Source organism: Canis lupus, chromosome 32 (assembly GCF_003254725.2).
Source record: "Canis lupus dingo isolate Sandy chromosome 32, ASM325472v2, whole genome shotgun sequence".
Classification (NCBI taxonomy): Eukaryota; Metazoa; Chordata; class Mammalia; order Carnivora; family Canidae; genus Canis; species Canis lupus.
In genome coordinates this window covers 37,492,979-37,515,606 of record NC_064274.1, presented here as the reverse complement: position 1 = coordinate 37,515,606, position 22,628 = coordinate 37,492,979, and the positions used below count along the sequence as shown (strand labels likewise).

The following is a 22,628-nucleotide window of genomic DNA, read 5'->3' as shown; positions in this document are numbered from 1 at the left end:
TTAAAATATTCAATGTCATTGAAAATTCATGATGACAGTACTAAGTCATTTAAGACAACCAATGACTGCATGAAATTTGGAAGTCTCAAATATTTTGTTTAGCAATTGGGAAAGGGATAAATAACCCTCTTGCCAGTGGAAATTTATTGCCATTTTTCTTGAAGATAGTTTTGAAATTGGAACTGCTTTTATATTGAAGATAATCAGTTTATAGAGTGCTTAAATTGGAGTACTTTTTCATGCCAAGACTGTATGGTAAAATCTTTGTGTAGACCTAGTTTCATTCATTTATTCTGTGTGCAAAAACTGGATTTATGTGGTTAGTTGAGAATTCCTGTTCACAGCTCAGTACATTCTTAGAGGATTTTAAAATTTTTTTAAGTACCAAAGAGATGGTCCTCACTATCACTAGCAGAAAATATATGAAACAATAAATTACATTCCTGAGAACATACATTTTGTGTGGCCCCTGCTCATCTCAATGTGTCTAAAGCACCACAGAAAATCTTATCAGTACAGTTCCTTTAACAAGAGTAACTAACTATAGGGGTAGGATTCCAGAACTGCAAAGGGCTTGGTGAAGGAGGATTTACAACAATTCAGACCTGAGACAACGACCTGAAATTCCAAATATTCTACAACAGGTACACTGCTGATGTGTGTAAGGCCAACTGATGATTGACAAGAAGATACAAAAAGAAACTGAATGGCTGTACATTATCTCTATCAGCAGGGTGAGAGCCTGGGCAGCCCTGCAGGGCGAGAAGCTGTGGTTTCAGAGACTACGCATATCTTATCTTGCTACTTCACCCACTGAGCCCCATACCAAGTTAGAGAATCATATAACGGGCAATTTTAGCCAGATACATCCCAGGTGCAAAGTGATCCACAGTTCTTTGTGTATAGTACGTTGCTTTGATATTACTTCTCTTTAGTTTACACTCCCTTTTCTTGGCAGTGGAGGTGAATAAAAAGCTTGCTGCTGAGCTGGATGCAAAGAGGAGAAATAACACAGCATGCAGGTCAAGGACCATTCCATAAAAAAAGAGATTATGTCTTTATAGAATACTTCACTTCTTTTTTCTGAAATACAATGCTTTGCTATATGCTCTACAAAAAAGACCCAAAGATAAACTAACTTGAAATAGAAAACTGTTTAGAAAATAAAAGCTTTCTTTTCTAAGAGATACTTAAAAAAGATATAAAGCAGAAAGTGGACTTGAATTTCTAACTGCAAACTAAAATCATTCAGGTTTCTTTAAGGTCAAGCTTAAAGTTAAATACCTAAGGCGAGTAAAGTCTGTGTTAGTACTTGAACTAAGCTCTACAAAGCTCTAATAGTACTCATAGTATAAAAACACAGAGGTCAGAAGGTTAATAGTAACAACAAAGTAAATGGCTCTTGGGAAGGAAGCTCAAAACTTGAGTTCCTTTGTCCCCCACACCAAAATGTCTTTCTTACATAGGTCTCTGCATATGATTTGCGCAAGACATAAGCAATATTGGATGTTTTTCTGCCAATCTTTTTATTTTAAAGATTTTGTTCATTTATTCATGACAGAGAGATAGAGGGAAAGAGAGAGAGAGAGAGAGAGACAGAGAGAGAGACAGGCAAAGGGAGAAGCAGGCCCCATGCAAGGAGCCCAACATGGGACTTGATCCCGGGACCCCAGGATCATACCCTGGGCTGAAGGCAGATGCCAAACCGCTGAGCCACCCAGGGATCCTGTCTGCCAATCTTTATTGTAAAGGATGCTGAAAGGTAAAGGAATCCTACCTCTCATAACTTATAACTTGCTATAAGGTGTAAAGCATATGATGAAAAGAGAAAATCAGTTGATCTATAGAAGTGAGTTTTATATTGAGAAATACAAAGGAAGAATTCCATAACAGTCATTTTCAGTTTCTTTAAGGCTCAGCCTATGACCCTCAAATTAAAAAAAAAAAGTGTTATAGTGGGGGTCCAATCCATAGCTCATCCAACTCACTATCTTTCAGTTGCTCTAGACATGTGAAACAGAAACAAACACAACTTTCATAAATTTGATTACTGACGATTACACTGGACAAAGTAAGAGGAGGTCTTATATAAAATGCTAAAAGGAGTCCAGAGTCAGGATTAAGGTAAGAGACGTATCCGGGTGCAAAATTGCAGGAGGTACTCACTCTTAGGCATTTGCATGGAACTGAGAGTGAGTGTTTCCTTAAATCCTAATGCTTCTCTTGCCTTATCCTAGTCTTGTCCAGATATAGTCAGTTACCTAAGATCAGAAAGAAAACAGCAAAAGAAAGCCAAACCAGAGCTATAATTTTTGTGGCCACTGAAGAAGACACCTCCTCAGATCCACAGTGGGTAAAAACATAGAAGCAAAAAATGGAAGTATGTTTAAGAGCACATCTCTCAAAAAACAAAACAAAAACAAAAAAAAAACACATGTCTCTCTGCCTATTCAGTCACCTATTGGTTGACTTTCTTGCTGCATGACACTGTTTTTGAAAATTGCACACAAGACAGAGGAGAGAGTTCCTGAACCATCTAGTCACTTCTTCATGCTTTCACGAGTTTCCACCATTGTCTGCTAAATAGACTCAGCACTTATTGACTAAGTAGCCTCTTCTGTGGCTATTGTTAGTTTTAAGATTTACAGTTATTTTGCTTCCCTTCTTTCCTTCTGGAGTAAATCTTTGATAGTTAGTGATCAACAGAGGATTTAGGACATTTATTTGCCACACTGCTGAAAAGATAGTTTTCAAGTAATTCATGTCAAACAAATCAGAAAATAATCACTATGTAAGGAACAGCTAACACAATACTTGCATCACTAAACTACAGTTTTTTCAAAACCAATTCTCTCCTGAAACCTTAATAAGTTAATAAGAATATAAACTTACGTTAAAGCTTCTGAGTAATTATAATGAGGAGAGACTCCTAGAAATTTCTGTACTTCATCCATCACTGTAGCAGGATCCATCCTTAGCTGTTGCCCATCGATAATTAGCAGCTAAATTACCAAAGGGAGGAAAAAAGACAATGCACATTGCAAAAAGATGTGTAACACTATAACAAACAATTCCTACACTCTTGAATTTATTCAATGAGAGACATTCTGAGGGGATTTGCATACATTGTTGTTGGACTTAACTAGGCCATTCTTATTAATGACTTGGAATAAGAAATAAATCACACTAATTAAATGCACTCCTGTTTTGTAATCTGAGAAGTCCTGAAAATACTATGAAAACAAAAAGCCATTTGAAGAGATCCAAATTGCTTAAGAAATGTGACTACAAAATCACAAATAGAAACCAAGCAAACAATGGTTCCAATCATTCAAGCTGGGAAGGAGAACTGTAAAAAGAAGAAAAGCTGGAATAAGCCCAGGTATAATGAAGCAGAGGACATGTCATTCTCCATGAGTCCATTCAGAGGAGCACTATTTTAGAAATAGTTAGATAATTCATTTGGAAAAAAAGATGAGACTCCCAGAGAAGCTGAATGTGGAAAGAAGTTCTTCCATCAACTGAGGGGAAAAATTTGCTTGTTACTCTAGGGAGGAAGGTGGGTGGCCCAGAAAGACAAAACGCCAGGCAGACCATGATGGAAGATCACAAAGAAACCACAATCTGTTCTTCCTTTTTGCTCATACCTCGCATGCCCAATATTTGTTTAGCTTAGACCAGCATTGTTCACTAGAATATATTGTGACTATGGGCATGTTCTATAGTTGTGTCTAACAGGTACCTATTGAGCATTTAAAATGTGCTAATGTGATTAGAAACTGAATTTTTAATTTTATGTAATTTTAACACAAATTTAAATAGCCAGATGTGGCAACAGCTATCATGCTGGACAGCATAGTTCTAGACACACAGGCATGCGACACATCTGATGTGACTGGATTGCTTCATGCAATCCAATGTAGGTGCTGAGTTTGTAATCTAGGTTGGTGCCTGGCAAAAGAGAGAAGCAAGGAAGCAAGAAAAACATAGGGATTATGGAAAATTCTGCAAGATGTTTCATTCAAAGGGAAATAATGACAATTAAGCAAAAACAGTATTTGTCTTGTTTAAGAGATTCTCAAGCTTTATTGGCAGAATAAGAATCCGGGATATGAAGCTTTTGAGGTTTTTTACAATTAGGACGGACATGCACTAGAAAATACAGCAGGGAGAATTATTCTGAGATACTTTTAGAAAGAAAAACAGTTTGCTTACCTCTGCCTAACTAGTATTCTTTGCCGTAGTCTTATTTACAACTACAGAGTAAAAGCTAGTAATGTTTTAATGAGTAAAAATTTCCTCTATCCTAGAGGCAAAGTCATCAACTTAATGAGATTGTAACATGATGTAAATTCTTATTGCTCAATACCTGAAAGGGAGGGAAATAAACAAGCCATCTCTCGATGTGACTGGCATACCACCCTGGGACCAAACATCTCTTCTGCAAGGCTCTGAGCTCGGAGGGTGCACGGGGCCCAGCTGAGATCACTTCATAGAAGCTAAACTTCAGAGCTGCGGGGTCTTCATGAGATCGCTGATGCTATGACGAAAAGGTGGATAATTAAACTAGCTTGAACCATAGGCATGAATAATTAAAAACCAATCTCTGTGACAAGTCTTGAAGCTAAAGGAAGGAGCAACTCTCTGCTGGAGAGTTATTTGTTTTTCAATTAATAAAGGATGAAAATGTTTGCTTGGAGCATCAAGATTTAAAGTTATGACACTGATGAAGGTATCTTTTTTGAGAGCTTATTTGGGAGAGGCTGAATTCTTATTGATAGACTTCCTTAACCCAACTTTACTGAGTTTTTTCCTTAGTGTATATGTTTATCCAGGAAGCAAACTTTTGAAAGTTGCATTAATGCCCCCTTTGCAGCCCATAAGCAAACCATGTTTACATCCATTGAAAATCCATAATACACAAACACTCTGCTAGTTCTGCCACAGTTTCGCTCTCTATCTAGTAATGCAGTTTTAGATTAGAAAAGCCCAACTGTCTACTTTAAATGGAGAAACTACTGAAAACTCTGACATGTACATTATCTCAAATCCACAGCTTTTATCATACACTACCTAGCATCCAAAAGCCAAGATTATTTTACCTAATGGTAACCTTCCTTTGTGATGAATCAGAATCATTTATTGTACAGAAGTGCAGAAAGCAGCAATCCAAATAGGAAAGTATTTCATAATGGCTCAGGCTGAGGCCCATGGGTTTGAGGAAATCACCTTTTCCCTAAATTGACCAATAAATATTCAGGCTTAGTGGTAGGTTTGTGGATGTTTATCACATCTAGTTGAATAGCAAATTTGCTGCAATTGAGTTTCAAATTACTATACTACAACCACCACTAGATTTTGTTAAAGCCTGCATTTTGCCACTATAAAGTGATTTATTTGTAATATTTAGGACATTTTGTTAGCTTACAGCCTTGAAACCTGCTTTTATGGTAAATTCTCAGTTTTTTCAGGGGCTAAGCAGTTGCCAAGTTCCAATTTTCTTTTCTCTTTGAGTCAATTAAGGCTTATTCCTCTTTTCTCCAGATACCTAGTGGAAAAGGTAAAAGGCACAAAATCTAATCAGTCAATTTGCAATTTGCTGTATACTATGATTTAAAAGATGGCTGTAGGAATTTGGCATCAATGCTTAGTGTAGAGTTGTGGATTTCAGTTTTCCAGGATGTCTCACTTCCTGTTAGGCAGATTATTATCAATATGCCTATCTAAGATCCCATCTGCTTTATTATGACCTTTTCCCACTCTGTCCCAGGCATAAAACCTTTCCTGACAATCTGTTCTTCCTTTTTGAATCTGGAAAAACTACTTTTGTTAAATAACAAAAGGGCCTGGTGCTGAGAAACTTTATTCTTTTATATCCTAGATTGTCATGAATTATTGTTTTGAAATCCTATCTGTGGGAGTGGAACATACTACCTTTGTCTGGAAGATCAGAGCTATGTGCATGCACTTTATGCAGTGTTATTTCCAACCCTGGTGCAAAGTTTCAGATAAGGAATTTGTGGTTTTGTTTTTGGTTATTACCTTTGTCATTATGTGGTATCCTTCTTTGTCTCTTGATACTATCTTTTCTTTTTAAGTCTATTTTGTCTGATATAAGAAGCATTCCTACCCTGGCTTTCTTTTTGCATGTTAAATCCTTTTCTATCCCTTTACTTTCAATCTGTATGTGTCTTTAGGTCTGAAGTGAATCATTTGGCAGGCAGCATGTAGCCAGGTCTTGCTTTTTTATCCATCCAGCCACCCAATGTCTTTTGATTAGAGCATTTGGTCCATTTACATTTAAAGTAATTATTGATAGTTATGTACTTATTGACATTTTGTTACTCGTTTTGCATTTTTATAGTTCTTCTCTGTTCCTTTCTTCTCTTGCTGTCTTCCTTTGTGGTTTGATGGCTTTCTTTCCTGTTATACTTGGATTCCTTTATCTATTTTTTGCATATCTGTCATATGCAAAAATAGAGTTTTTGATTTGTGGTTATCATTATGTTCATATGTAACATCTTATGTGGATAGCAGTCTGTGTTAAGTTGATGGTCACTTAGGTTTGAGCCCATCTTAAAAACATTAAATTTTTATTTCCCCCATCATGTTTTATGCATATGATATAAGACTCTACATTCCTTTATTTTGTGAATACCTTGACTAATTTTTGTAGGTATAATGGACTTTACTGCTTTTGTGTTTAACCTCTATACTGGTTTTATGAGTGATTAACCTACTACTTTTATTATCTGTTTGCATTTACCTATCAGTTTTTTTCATTTTATAGTTTTCTTGTTCTTGATTGTGGCCTTTTATTTCTATTCAAAGAATTCCCTTTAATATTTCTTGTAAGGCTGATTTAATGGTGATGAACTCCTTTAACTTCTGTTTGTCTGGGAAACTATCCCTCCTTCTATTCCATTCTGAATGATAACCTTGCTGGGTAGAGCATTCTTGGTTGTAAGTTTTTTCCTTTCAGTACTTTGAATGTATCATGCTAGTCTCTTCTGGCCTGCAAAGTTTCTTTTTCTTTTTTTTTAAAAACTGGTTTTATTTACTCATGAGAGAGAGGCAGAGACACAGGCAGAGGGAGAAGCAGGTTCCCTGCAAGGAGCCCAATGTGGGACTCGATCCCGGATTTCAGGATCATGCCCTGAGCTGAAGGCAGACACTCAACCACTCAGCCACCCAGGTGTCCCTGGCCTGCAAGGTTTCTGCTGAAAAATCAGCTGATTGATTTATGGTGTTTCCCCTCTATGCAACTGTTTTCTTCTCTCTTGCTACTTTAAAAATTCTCTCTTTATCACTACTTTTTGCTATCTTAATTATTATGTATCTTTTTAGAAGCAATGCTAGCCTAATAACAGTTAAGGGGTTTTTGAATATAGCATTTCACATTTATCTCAACTTTATAGTTTCCAAGGAAAAAGGATCCTTAGTCTATTTTTCAGTCTATTTTTTCAAAATATAGATGTGTAGAAGCACAGACTATACATACAAGTACATACTATTTTGTTATATTTTCATATTATTAATATATTTTAATAAATTAATCCAAAATTAATAAAAAATGAAGGAGAAAGTTAGTTTTTCCAGAAATAAAACTCTATCCACCTTTATTCGGATGTAAAACTAGCAAATATTCTGTTTTATTGAGACCTGAGGTGGTTGCTTTTGCTGCAAACCATCCTCCATTCTTCATACTCCCTTTCTTACCTGTTAGATTCTGTCTGTATTTTTCTTACCTGATACCAGGAATATGCTCGATCTGAGGGGTCGATGAGGATGGTGATGATCTTGGCTTTGGGGACCAGAGAAGCTGCTCTTTTAGGAGCTTCCTCTGAGTGGAAGTAATTGGCACTCTTTTCAAACAGAAAGTCAGTGGTGACATTAGATGGGACTGGGAAGAAATCCATATACCTAGAAAAGGAATGTTTCTCAAAATAAGACTGGTTTATACTCATACTCTGATGACTGTAGATGTCAAAGGTATCCCACAAATTCACTTGTTTCCTAAAGTAAAGCCTTTTTCTATAAGGCATCTGTTCTATATAGTTAGCAAGGGCAAAGTATACAGGACATTAATAATGTATTTTGAGAATGCTTCTCTAAATACATTTTCTTTTTGTTTTGCTTACTATCAGGAAGAATGGTATGGGAAATAGCAAAAATATAGACACAGAATGATTGAATTGGAACAATAATCAACCTAACTCTATAAAATGTATCTAAATGCAGAAATATTTTAAAGAGGAAAATATGAGTGCTCAGTCAGAAGGAACTTTTGATAAAAACAGATGATATGTTCAGTTCAAATGTATTTTAAAAGGACTTAGACAAAAATTTTTTTACTTTATCACAAGTAAAATAATTTCCTTCCCACTAATGTGTAATTCTGCAGTTGCATTCAACTATAAAATGCTAAAGGGCAGGACACATTTGGTGTAAATATTGCCTATTTGCTTAACTTTTGTTTTCCATTTAGAGCCATTTATAGTCTTTAGAATATTCATAAAAGTTTAAAAGGTATGTACATATTTCCAAATATAAAATCCTATCAAATTTGCCAAGGTCATGTCCTATATCTTTAAGTGGGATGAGAATGTAATTCACCAGCAGAGTGAACACAGGAATACCTGAAGCCTTAAGCACAGAAATGTAGGACTTAATAGATTTTTTATAATGTCCCATCTGTACAAAAGCTGTCAAATATAAACTAATTCAGTATGTGACAATATATATTTCTGAGGCATTAAGGGAAAAATTTTAAAGGACAAATGAGTCCTTTTAGAGAGTACATGTAAATTTAACTTCTAGGGTTTCTCACATTCATAATGACTTCTTCATCCTCCACTCCCACCCTCTTCAATTTATAAGCCACCATAACTTTGGGCTACCATAACATGGTAGTTCAATAATTATTGAACAAGAGAATCATTAATATTTAAGTGATGACTTCTTTATGCAGTATGTTGTTTTCTTTTAGTCATCCTGGTAGGATTCCAGTTGTTAATGTATTGCAAAGTTGGCTGGTAAAACAAAGTAATGTCTTAAAACTCAGGATAATAGAGAAATCCTTTTATGTTTTCTGGAATTTGCCTTGGTAATATGTCATTCTGACATCCTTTTAGGAGGAAACAGATATAAAAATTTCTGGAAAGTTTGATCTGCTATCTGTTCTGGTGTATATTCTGTTTATGGAAAGTGCCAAATTTTAAGGTATTTCTTAATTTAGATGCTCACCGTAGTTCCAGGGATGCTAACATTATCCCAGATGTCTAGTGGTATCTTGTTTGGTCTAACTGGTCTTGGCCTCGTTTATTCTGAGAAAGGCTCCAACAGCCACAAAAGAAGGGCAGAAGGTACTGAATTCTGATAACTTTTAGTTTCTAAAAATGGTTCCACATTCCCAGAAGTCCTCTTTATACCTGGAATAGTTTAGACCTTAAAAACTTCCTCAAGTAGTTCTAGATCTTGGACCTATACCGTGCTGATTTTGCCTGGTGCCAGAGGCTCATGAAAAAAGCAAGGTCTAGTTCTTCTTTGCCTTTATGCCCATATTTTTCTAGTATAGTGGCTGGCAGTTAGAGGCGCTTGAAAAATGTTTGATGAATAAGCAGGTAGATAAGAATTCAGCTTCATATTTTCAGGTAGAAATAGGTATATACTTGGAGAATATGAATTAAAATTATCATAAGAATTGGTGGGTGAACTAGAGTGGTTTAACAATTTGAGGGTTAACTTCTGGCACTGTTGGGAATGCAAACTGGTGGAGACACTCTGGAGAACAGTTGGGAGGTTTCTCAAAAAGTTAAAAATAGAACTACCCTACAATCCAGCAATTGTACTACTAGGTATTTACCCAAAGGATACAAAAAAATACTGATTTGAAGGGGAACATGTACCCCAATGTTTATAGCAGCATTATCAACAATAGCCAAATTATGGAGAGCCCAAATGTCCACTGACTGATGAATGGATAAAGAAGGTATGGCATACTATTTTATATATATCTATAGATTTATATGTATAGATATCTATATCTATAGACCTACAGATATATATTGTCATTTGCAATTTATATATATGTGTGTGTGTGTGTGGGTGTATATATAGTCATTTGCAATGAGGTGAATGGAGCTAAAGTATATTAGGCTAAGTGAAATAAGTCAGAGAAAGACAAATACCATGATTTCACTCATATGTGAATTTAAGAAACCAGATGAACATATGGAAAGGGGGAAAAGAAAAAAAGAAATAGAAAAACAAGCCATAACTGACTCTTAACTTTAGAGAACAACCTGAGGGTTGAAGGAGGGAAGTGGGTGGGGGATGACCTACCTAGATGGATGATGGGTATTAAGGAGGGCACTTGTTATGATGAGCACTGGATGTTGTACATAAGTGATGAATCACTGAATTCTACTCTAGAAACCAATATTGTACTCACTGTATGCTAACTAACAAAATTTAAATTAAAATAAAACAAAACAATTTGGGGGTTAAAAGTGAATGCCTGCCTCATTTAAGCTTTGCTACTTTTGTAGTACCTCAGCATTTTAACTGAAACATACTACACATTTATTTTTTTACTTAGGTTGCCCATGAGTATTTCTTAGTGATTTTTACTCAAAGCCAGATTAAGATGTTTAGAAATTCTAAGTGCTAACATGATTTTATGGCTCTCCAGGTACTAGTCCAACCCTCCACTTCATCCCCATGTAATTATAAAAAATAATACCAAACCATAAAATATAACACTTAACTGTATGCATAAATCAAACATTTCTCTTGATCTCCTGATTGCAAATCTTGGCTGTTTTTATCAAAAGTGGTTTTTCATTTTCATTTGCCCTACTTTGCTCATGCCTCAGCTTGTGTTTTGGCTGCCTGTCAGTCAAGGCAGCCTTGATTTTCCACAAATCCATGGATCTAGATTAACTAACTGTGCCTGGGTTAATTCTGTAAACCACCTTGGTGTACTGAAACATGTCATCTTCAACTCTATGGCTCTTTGGTCCCAGAGGGACTGCTAAGGTGCTTCACAGAGAGACAGGGCCAGCCTGAGGACTGTAGATACATCTGGTGTCCTTGAGAACAAAACTATAGCTATTGATAATAGGTTGACATTTGCAGTTACTATTTGTTATTTGTGTCTCTTATAAACATATAATTTGTCAATAAAAAGTGTTTGCAATTGAGGTGTCTTTAGTGAGTTATAATTAAAATCTTTAGTTGCTCTTTAGCTTTCTACTTGTCATTTCTTTGTAAACTTCTTAAGGGACTTTTCATTCCTGTTATAGTGCCTATGTACATTACTGACTTATGAACAACTTTTTTTGATTATTCTTACAAATATTCTTAAGTCCTAGGAAGTCCAAGTATTACATTCCTCTCCACTTTTAAAACAGTTTTTAATCACTCCCTTTAGTCCTGATGTTAACCTAGTTTTATTCTACTGTATACAGGCATATATATTTGAGTCACTGGTCAAATAGCAGCTGAAGTAGTTGGTGCTTTCTTGATTCTCACAGTTGTTATTTAGCACCACACAATTAATCAATATCAAGCCCTGTACTAATTGGAAGTGATGTATATTACAGTTAGAATATATGTAAATCTTAGAGGCTGCTCGAATTATATTCATTTCTTTTCTTTCCATCTGGGCCATATACAAGCAACTCTTGAGGGGTTTGATACTTGTAAAATTAAGATCATGCAATGTGACAACAGAAGTTAATATACAACAACTCTTTATGCTAAAATAACTGCAAAATATTTACGTATGTGCTTTAGAATTATTTTAATAATTTCACTTTTATATCACTTTCTGCCTAGAATTTATACTTTAACAGTAAAATATACAGATATATTTTATGATTAACATGTTCCTTTGCAACATCTATTCCTACTGTTACTGTATTTTGTATATATTGACATTTTAACTTTTGATTTTAATTTAACTCTTTTCCTTAGATGGTTGATATAGTTATAATTTCAATTCAAAGACCAAAAATTAAATTTTGTATATTGCTAATAGCTTTGTTTATAGTTCTCATTATTCATGAAATATATACACGTTTCTAGTTCTATTTACTTATTTACCTTTACACCAAAGCAAAATGGAAAATTATTATGTGGACTGTAGCATCACCTTAATGCAAAGAACACAAGAAGAAAAAGCTATGGAAGTATTTTCTTAAAAGTAGAGAGGAATGAAATTCCTGGATGTTTTGGTATTTCTCTGACTTTATGTCTGTAATTATTGTCAAAGATAATTCATGCAAATTGAAATTACATGTGGGCCTCGTGAGGTGATAAGTCCCTTAAACTGAGAAAAATTTCTTATGAATAATTTCTGTGCTTCATTTTATTCGATCCATTTCCAAGGCATAGAGGATAACTTTTATTTGTGGCTACAAACTTATATATTTATAAATATTAGCACTAATTTTATACTGTGCACAGTACATATACTTTTAGATTTATACTAATAACCCATCTTACCAATCAATCCCCCTGTGGTAGTTATTTCTATTAAAGAACTGTACCTCCTCAAAGGTTTTTGGGCTGGGGGAGTTACTAAAGATGGAAGGATGCATAACCAGGAACAAATACAAAGCAGTGGTTCCTGAAAAGACAATAGAGGTTTAGAAATTAATGAAATGAAAACACAGTTTCCTACTAACTAGCATTTCAAAGTCATTAATAAACTAAGTATTGTAATGACTCAAACAGATCCATATTAGTACTCCTTGACCTAAACTGAATAGATAGCATTTGAAAAGAAGCAAATTCTAAAAACTGGAAGTAAGTCTGATGTGAGGAAAAGAGGCCCGTTGCGGGGACTGTCTGACTCCATCTCAATCACTGATTTGTTCTGTGACTTAGGCTTTTAGCTTCTCTTTGTCTTGGCTTTCTTAGAAAATAACTGCCTTCCTTATTTCATAGGATTTCTTTGAGGATGAAAGACATACTGTGCCTGAAGATATTTTGATATCGATAAGGTGTTATATAAATAACAGATTTATTTATTTATTTATTATTTATTTATTTATTTATTATTATTATTATTATTTTTAAAGATTTTATTTATTCTTGAGAGAGAGAAAGAGAGAGAGGGAGAGAAAGAGGCAGAGACACAGGCAGAGGGAGAAGCAGGCTCCATGAAGGGAGCCCGATGTGGGACTTGATCCCAGGATGCCAGGATCACACCCGGGGCTGAAAGCAGGAGCTTTAACTGCTGAGCCACCCAGGCATCCCATTATTTAATATATTATACCACCAAAACCAGTACTTGGGTTCTCCTATAAGTTCTTCCTGAGGCTTATGAAAGTTTATTAAATTTGAGACAGAATTTAAACTTTCAACAAGTTTAATTTTGAATGTACCTTTTTAAAAAAATATTTATTTGAGAGAGAGAAAGAGAGACAGAGCATAAATGGAGAGAAGGATCAGAGGGAGAGGGAGAAGCAGATTCCCCACTGAGCAGAGAGCCCCATGTGGGCTCAATCCCAGGATCCTGAGATCATGACTTGAGCCAAAGGGAGATGCTTAACTGAGTCATCCAGGCACCCCCTGACAGAGCCACCCAGATGCCCCTAAATTTAATGTACTTATTTATAAAAAGTGATGTAAAAAATCAGCTTTTTAGAAAAGTTCCTTTCTTAGTTATATAACTTATAAAATCTGCAGTTTTGGAAAGAGAATGGCATATCACACGTGTCCATGTAGATTTGTGACTATAGGGATCAAGGGTGTGATTTTTTTTTCAAAATGAGCAATGTTATAGACAGTAAAATTAGTTTTTTAGAGCCTAAATTATAAGCTAAAGAGTATAGCTTAGATTACACAAGAAAAAGTAAGGCAATCTTAATTCAGTTTGCCTAAAATTTAATCAGGTGCTTGTAAATGTAACTGTGTTTATAAAATCATAATATAAAAATATTTCTGGCCCATGTATTCAGTATTCCTAAGATTCTAGTTTCCACTTCTCTGCTCTAATGTGATTTACATTATTATACAACCTGATGGAGCGGGACCTGTTAATTATATTCCAGGTCAATAGCTAACAATGGTCTTCAGACACAGCCTTATAATATTTTTCTCACTTGGAGAAATCACTATTCTAATTTTGCTTAGTAATAATGTCATGTTGCCATCTGTATTGAGTTTTGAAAATTCTGACCGCTCTGACAAGCCTTATTTAATATTGTATTTAAATTTAACATATCAACACAACAGAAAAGTTGTTAAAATAACTGTCAATAACAAAATTGTCTAAAACAGTGAACAAGAAGCAGTGTTCCTAGATTAAAATATTACCCAAACAATGAGCATTTTCTCAATAAACATGGGTAACTATAGGGAGTAAAACCTAGTAATCTACAGTATATAAAATAATGTTCACCGTGTGACCTAAAAACAGTGGTTCTCACACCTTAATATGCTTTAGATTAACTTAGAGGGCTTGTTAAAACAGGGAACTGAGCCCTAATCCAGAGTTTCTGATTCAGTATACTTTGAGAATCATGACTTAAAAGAAATGTAGAACAAAATCTAAAACTTACTGAGGGAAAAATGTTCCATACTTGAAATTCAGCATAGAATAAAACTTTCTTGAGCATGGTCTTTAGAGTCAGGTAAATTCTAGGATCAGGATTTTACTTCTAACTCTTATCAATTGTGTGATCATGAACAAAAATATCTAACCTGAGGCTTAGTTTTCTTACTTGTGAAGTGGGGGTAACGTACTTAACTATCAGGGGTTCAGAAGGTCAAGCGAGATAACCCGTGTGAAAATACCCAACTACCTTCATATCTCAATAAGGTATTTATTTATTTATGTATTTATGTATTTATTTATTTGAGAGTGAGAGAGTGTACTGCACGTGCATGGGAGGGGGGCTTTGGGAGAGAGAGGGAATCTTAAACAGGCTCTACACTCAGCATAGAGCCCACTGTGGAGCTCAATCCCAGAATCCTGAGATAATGACCTGAGCTGAAATCAAGGGTGAGGATGCCTAGGTGGCTCAGCAATTGAGTGTTTGCCTTCAGCTCAGGGCATGATCCCAGAGTCTCGGGATTGGGTCCCACATCAGGCTCCCTATATGGAGCCTTCTTCTCCCTTTGCCTATATCTCTGCCTCTCTCTCTATGTGTCTCTCATGAATAAATAAATGAAATCTTCAAAAAAAAAAAAAAAAAAAAAAGAAAGATGACCCTTAATGGACTGAGCCACCCAGGCACCCAAATATATTTTTTTAAAATAACAACTTTTATGAGATGAAATTCAGTAATGCATTAAAAAATTGAAAAGAATAAAAATCTTTAGGAAGTATGACATTATAATGTGAAAAAAGAAAACAGATTAATTCCTTTCTTAGATCAACTGGAAACATTCTTTTCTGAATTTTATTTTTAAGAATTGTATTAAATCATGTTGTTTGCTTTTAATAGCATGACCAGAATCAATAAGACAAACAAAAACAATAGATATCTAATTGTTCACATAGTCAGTAAAAGGCATAATATAATTTATCAGTGGCCAAAATTTTTTAGATGTGGTTTCTGAACTCTTTACCTTACCATATTCTTGGGTTTGAATAAACTGTCCTGTGTGTGTATGTGTGTATTTGAATGTGTATAATGTGTGTATATGTATAAAACAATCATCTAATCAGAGACACATATATTCAAATAACCATCCATAAAGTTTCAGTTTTATTTTTTGTCAGTTTCAACACTAAAAATATTTGAATACACAGGAGACTATACACATGTGCAAATTATTCAGAAAAATGCTTTTGATAAAACTAAAAATAAGCTATTTAATTTTTATGGAACTGATGAGATGTTTCTCCATTTAAAAAATCAATTTCAGCATAATACCCTCCAGTTCCATCCACGTCGAAGCAAATGGTGGGTATTTGTCGTTTCTAATGGCTGGAGGGTATTAAGCTGAGTGAAATAAGTCAATTGGAGAAGGACAAACATATGGTTTCATTCATTTGGGGAATATAAAAAATAGTGAAAGGAAATAAAGGGGAAAGGAGAAAAAATGAGTGGGAAATATCAGGGAGGGAGACAGAACATGAGAGGCTCCTAACTCTGGGAAACAAACTAGCAGTGGTGGAAGGGGAGGTGGGCGGGGGGTGGGGGTGACTGGGTGACGGGCACTGAGGGGGGCACTTGATGGGATGAACACTGGGTGTTATTCTATATGTTGGCAAATTGAACACCAATAAAAAATAAATTTATAAAAAATAAAAAAAATAAATAAAAAATCAATTTCATAAGATATTGATGTACATAGTAACATGGGCCAATCTTAAGTGAAAGAAGTCAAACATGAAAGATTGTACATTCTATGCTTCCATTTATATGAAATTCTAGAAAAGGCAAAACTATAGTAGCAAAAGTTGTAGTTTCCTGTGACTGAGGATGGGTTGGGGCATTGACTGCAAAGGGATGTGGCTGGAGAAACTCCTTGGGGAGATAGAAGTGTCTTTGTTTGTTTGTTTATTTATGAGACAGAAGGGTCAGTGTTGTGTTATACAACTGCACAATAATTAAAGTTCATCAAAATTTGCATTTAAATTGGCAAATTTTATTGCATGTAAATTACCACTACAGAACTGGAAAAAAATTTAGTTTCTATAAAAAGAAGAGAAAAACTTTTCTTCCAAAGGTAACTATTATATACAATTCTAACTAAACATTTAGAAACCCAACTGAGTTTAAGATGGCAAGTAATGGTTCTACCATCTAACCATGATTTTGAAATGTCTGCACATCTAGTACGAAACAAGAGGAAGTACTTCCTGCGGGGCTTTCTGAAGTGAATTTGATATGCCAAGGTTCAGAGAGATGTGATCAGTAATGACAAGTGGGAATTTGCTGAAGAGACTTTAGTTTAAATGTTTTTCTAGTTGTCTCTTGACTTTAAATAGATAAGGACAAATGAAATAAATAAGGATGTGAAAATTTTTTATCATATTTATTATTGTTTCAAATTGCTATTGGCAAATGGGACTAAGAGAAAATGAATAGGCTAAACTCTTTGTGTATATTACATAAAATCTTCCTCAGTTATTTTAAACAAATGAGGAGATGGAAGGTATTCCCCTTAGAAAGGCATATGGTTGAAATGGCTGTTTTCTGTGAAGCAAGAATCCAAGAGCCCCCAATAATTTATCATGCAGGATACAGCATGGATGTCTGGCATTTTAAAGTTTCCACTGGGCTTCATTTTTATACTGATTCTTAAACGAGAAGTTAATGGGGAAAAAATTGCATGCCAATTTAAGAAAAGGTGCAAAAGATTTCTCCTGGGTGTGAATAAATACCTTTGTTAGCACATAGTTTTGTTTATGTCTGGAATTTTGCTTGTCAAACATCCTTTAGATTTTTAGAAAACAGTCATCTCTGCAAGAAATAGTTTAGAAATAAATTATATCAGGAAGATGACATGAAGAGGCTGTTTTTCTGGAAGGGACTGATTATAAAGAGTTATAGATAGTTATAGTGTCTATCTTGATTTTTGATGAAATCCTATTAGTCACTTTCTCAATATGTGATTCATCTTGATTTTAGAAATGTTAACAACACCACCTTTCAATTCAGGTCTTTGGAAAAATTAACATTTGGTACCAAATTGACTACTAGATATTTAAACCATGTGACATTTATTTTCATCTTTTTCACTTTAAAAAATTCCTTGACAATCATTCAAGTACATTATCAAGCTAAACAAAGGTTATGTCAGAGAATAAAATGTGTTATTTATTCATCAGTATTTATAGGAATTTTGAAAACTCATTGTGACAAGAACTCACTTCTAGTCATCGGAAGTTTTATACTGTTTGATTAATCATAACAAAAAGCTCTCACCAGTTTTCTGGGGTCCTATTACCAAGAATTTTGGTAAGCGATCACAAGTTTTTTCCTTAGACCAAATGTCTCTGTGGCGTTTGTCATCACAAGGATTCTAAATGGGAAAAGAATATAGAGATGTAATTTTTGTGAATGTCTGTTGTGTGATAGAGTTTTTCAACTTAAAAAAAAAAGACTTATTTATTTATGTTAGAGAGAGAAAGAAAAGGTGAGCAAGGGGAGGGGTGGAGGGAGGAGAGGGAGAGAAAGAATCTCAAGCAGACTGCTGAGCATGGAGCCTAATGTGGGGTTTGATCTCATGACCCTGAGATCATCACCTGAGCCAGAATCAAGAGTCAGAGCTGCAATCCAGATTCATGACTGAACCACCTACGTGCCCTGAATTTTTCAACTTCTGTCCTTAAAAAGATAAAGGACACAAAGCCATGTGGCTTCTTCTTTTAAATGAAGGCCTTGAAATGGCATCATGGAAGCTTTCAAGTAACTCTCTTTTCCAGCCTAAAGCTCAGTGTCTACTGTGGGGTTGGAGGAAAGAAGACATTTCCACTATGGCTAAACAGCTTCATACCACTGAAGATTTAATATTTTTTCTGCTTTTGGCAGTTCTACATCTTAATTGTGTGTGTGTGTATGTATGTATGTTTTAAAATAGTGAGTTCCAGTATAGTTTTGGGCAGAGACTGTGCTTCCTGTGAATCTAAAAGAAGGTATACTCTCAGCATTCAATAAGTAACTGAAATATAAGGTATAAGATTTTTATTCTCAATAACTTTGAGCTATCTTGCTGTGCTTAAGGAGGTACACATCTGGCCATAATAATACTATTTAGAGATAGCAGATTCTTTTCAGCTGCCTTTAGAGGTCAGTAAATGTAAAACTATAACTTTACGGACAATGATGCTAAAAAGCACTAAATGTTAGCAAAAGGCTAAAACAAAGGTGAATTACTACCTTAAGGATCTGCTTTTGGTGTATAGTACATGAATCAAAACCACTATGCAAGCTGTATCTAGAACATCCTTAATTTCAATTGCAAAGTGCACATTATGTGAAGAATTGAAGTACCCTTTAATACTATTTCAGATACAACAATCAGGACAATCAGGACAGTACTCTATTTCTATTCAATTAATATTATAGATGTGTGTAGTTAAATCATCTGCTTATTTAAAATAAGCAGCAGATATTAAAACTAAAGTGAGAGTGTTCTTTTTGGCTGCTATTCTGGAAAGAAAGAGTTGTTTCAAACCTAACACCTGAAATAATAATGATTTCAGTTTAAAAATAAAGTGTTGGGGCAGTGGGGTGGCTCAGTCAGTTAAGCGCCTGCCTTCAGCTCAGGTCATGATCCTAGAGTCCTGGGATCCAATCCCATGTCTGGCTCCCTGCTCAGCAGAGTCTGCTTGTCTCTGTCCCTCTGTCTCCGCGCACCACCCCCCAACTTGTGCTTGCCCTTTCTCTCTCTCAAATAAATAGAATCTTAAAAAAATAAGGTGTTAAATCAGTAGGAAAATTGCATGTCTTCCAGTGGCTAACATTTGGTGATATTTTGTAGTGGTTAAGAAAAAAAGATGTGTGTTATAGCAACTGCAAAGTAATATGTAATGATAATTTTACAACCACTGACTTTCACATTCTAAAATGTGTACTTATGTTTTTTCTTGGAGTTATCTGTTTGTGGTCAGGCTGTAGTTAGCTCATGTTCAAAACTGAATGAATTGAGTATACAGTTCAGAGCTTACTGCAGCTTCAATCTGTGAAATTTACTCAGTTCTACCTCTGATGATTGTTATTACCATCAGCTCTGTTAGTAACTCTCTAGTAGCTCAGTAACTATCATTTAGAACAGTGATTAAGAGCACAGCCTCTGGAACCAGATGGCCTAGAACTGATTCCTACTCTGTCATACAGTAGTTGTGTGAACTTGCATAAGTGTCTTAGCATTTCCAAGCCTCAGTTTCTTCATCTGTAAAATGGGGGATAATAATTATACCTACCACACAGGATAGTTGTAAGGATTAATGAGTTAACATGTAAAGACACACAATAAGCAATACATAATTATTTGCTAAGATTATCACCTTCCTCAGATCATGGAGTAAGGCTTTAAGTTCAAAGTATGTTTCTGCAACTCTAGGACACGTGTGAATGTATGCTTTGAAATCTGGGTTATGTGTAGAACAGTTTAAATATGCCATGTTTATGTGATATTTTTTCTTAGGAAGCTCAGTAATTTTGCCACTAAACCCTTTCCCCTGTCCAAAGTAATTCCCAGCTAATACTTTGGAGAGCTGCCCATATTCTGCAGCTGCCGGTGGACCCCGTGGTTCAGAAAGCAAATGTCAGTTCTGATCTCTTTTCACCTATCCCTCTGATGACATTTAGTCATTAAAGGTATAAGGATGTGCTGTAGGTGGACTGGCTGGCTACTTGCCTTGCACACAACCTATTTACCATTCTTCTAACTCTTTTTAGCCTACTGCAATCTGCAAATTGACCCCTCACTCCTGAATGAAAGCATTACAGCCATTGAACCCCTCATCGAGCTTTCAGAATTTCATAATTATAAATTATGGGTACAGGAACAGCGAATTTGGCCCATTATGAAGCAATAATATAAGATTGCAGTTCAAGAAGTAGTTTTTCAAACTACTAACATTTCCAAAATGTATTTTCTTCCCCTGGATGCCTTCACTTTTCAGATTTTGATTACCTCATAGAACTCCAAGATATGTTTATGGGATTAATTAATTATACCAATTATTGAACCAATATTACCTGCCAGAGAGGGTCTTTTTGATCTGGAAAGAGCTCAAAATACTTGTGAGCCAGCTGTGCTGGAGGCAGAGTCTGAAGTCGCAAGTTGGTCCAGGTCTGCACAAAGTTGGCCAGATTAACAAATGTATACAGCCCCAGGCGGTCATTCCCATAGTTGGACAAATGCGTCATAAAAATGCTGATCTGAAAAAGGAAAATGGACTTCAGTGTACATACAAGTTATTTTAACCCTAGGGGACAGTACAATCATAGCAATGCTTGTTTTTCTTCAGTGGTCCTTGCACAGGGTTTCAATTCATGATGTGTTTCTGAATTGTGGACATATCCCAGGTACTCTCATTATTTCAATGCATATTAGAGGATGTGTTATTAGTAAGATTTGATGAACATTTTTTTCTGATATTTTAATATAATACATAAAAAACAATATATCCATGTTGGTGCAATTAGTTTGATGCTGAATAGCATTCTAGATGCTCACACATAATGACTTCATGATATGTGAACTATTCATAATTTGTGGCAGCAGAATCTCAGGAGATTGGAATTGATAATTTCAAACTAATTTGGCTTATAATGTAGTACTACAAGTTAAAGAACATAAATAATCAATGTATCACCACTGTTAGCAATAATTGAATATCCTCTGATTTATATTTATTAGAGGCCATAATGACAGAAGGACTGTCATTATGGCAGGATGACATATGGCCTTAGTGACATTATGGCACTAAGGACTGAACTTTTGCTAAAATATTAACTATATTCAATCAATAACATTTCCATGTGTCTATTTTCTCAAATCCATTTCCATAGTTCCTGGGTCTATTATTTCCAATATCAGATACCTCTTTTAAGACAAGATTTCAGTGTTTAGCTAGATAAAATTAACTCTTCCTATGGAAGCAGCTGACCTAGATTGAATTCATGCATTGAAAAAAAAAAACACACAGCATTTTCTTTATAATAAAATAAATTTAAATTCTGTAGGTTTGATTAAATTGGTCTGGAATGTAGAATGGACTTTTTAGAAGCTACTGTTTCCAGTGAATGCAAATAATTTCTGTTGGTGAAGTGTTGACAAACGGAAATAATTCTGCATGAGATTTTCAATGGCAAAGAAATCATTGTCGCATTTATGCTGCTATAAAAAAGATCATAAAAATAATTCATGTGATAATAGCACTTTCTGAAAATATATAATATCATGCGAATGAATAGTAATAAGTTATAATCATCATAATAATGAATATAATAGGTTCATTCATTAGAGACTGAAAAAATATTCAAGGAAATTTATTGAGGTAAAGTAGCAGAGATGAGAGAATGGTTATATTAAGATTTGATACAATGAATGAGAAAAAAATCTAATTACATCTATGAATAAGAGGAAACAGTGATATCCTTTATTCTATAGAATAAGTCCTGTTGGCTTTAAATGAAAAGCTTCAGCTGTGATCAAGAATATTTAATTGTATTTCTATTCACTCTGCCTGGAGCACATATTAAATCTTAGAACTTTCACAAACAAAATAGTTTGAGGGTGACTTTAAATAGCTACCCGTGGACTGATGGAGTCATGGAATTGATAAATAAGACTTTTACCATACTGGGTATTTCTGAAAAATGAGACTTCTTAAATTTAATCTTCTGGTTATTTTTATAGTAATTTCAATTCTGTGACTTTGATTTCTTTTCCTTTTTTCATCCAAAATTTATCATAAAGTCACCTACTGAGAGACTTAAGACAATCGTGTTATATTTGGAAGTCCTTTTCTAATGTCTGTTAGAAGCAATCTTTCATCATTCATTTTATATGCCACATTTTTCAATGTAGCTCAACAAGAAAAGCCGAATGATACTTCAAATTGCTTATTAAATGAAAACATTTTAATACAATGTAATATGTGTATAAATTAATCTACTTAGATGCTAGTTCATATTTCTTGCTTT

At 34.8% G+C, this 22,628-nt stretch overlaps 1 protein-coding gene and 1 long non-coding RNA gene across 20 annotated transcripts in view; one reads left to right on the top strand and one right to left on the bottom strand.

Moving 5' to 3' along the window:
- The window catches only part of LOC112671710 (bifunctional heparan sulfate N-deacetylase/N-sulfotransferase 3), a 171,431-nt gene that overhangs the window by 14,429 nt on the left and 134,374 nt on the right, over nucleotides 1–22,628 (bottom strand). For both annotated transcript variants that reach the window (XM_025465996.3, XM_049104887.1), the window contains exons 7-12: nucleotides 20,676–20,858; nucleotides 17,895–17,991; nucleotides 12,511–12,634; nucleotides 7,749–7,923; nucleotides 4,370–4,540; nucleotides 2,893–3,002 (exon numbers count right to left, since the gene is read on the bottom strand). In XM_025465996.3, coding sequence (XP_025321781.1) covers nucleotides 2,893–3,002; nucleotides 4,370–4,540; nucleotides 7,749–7,923; nucleotides 12,511–12,634; nucleotides 17,895–17,991; nucleotides 20,676–20,858 — 860 coding nt within the window. The remainder of the gene's footprint in view (nucleotides 1–2,892; nucleotides 3,003–4,369; nucleotides 4,541–7,748; nucleotides 7,924–12,510; nucleotides 12,635–17,894; nucleotides 17,992–20,675; nucleotides 20,859–22,628) is intronic.
- The window catches only part of LOC112671712 (uncharacterized), a 146,067-nt gene that overhangs the window by 32,815 nt on the left and 90,624 nt on the right, over nucleotides 1–22,628 (top strand). The window lies entirely within an intron of this gene.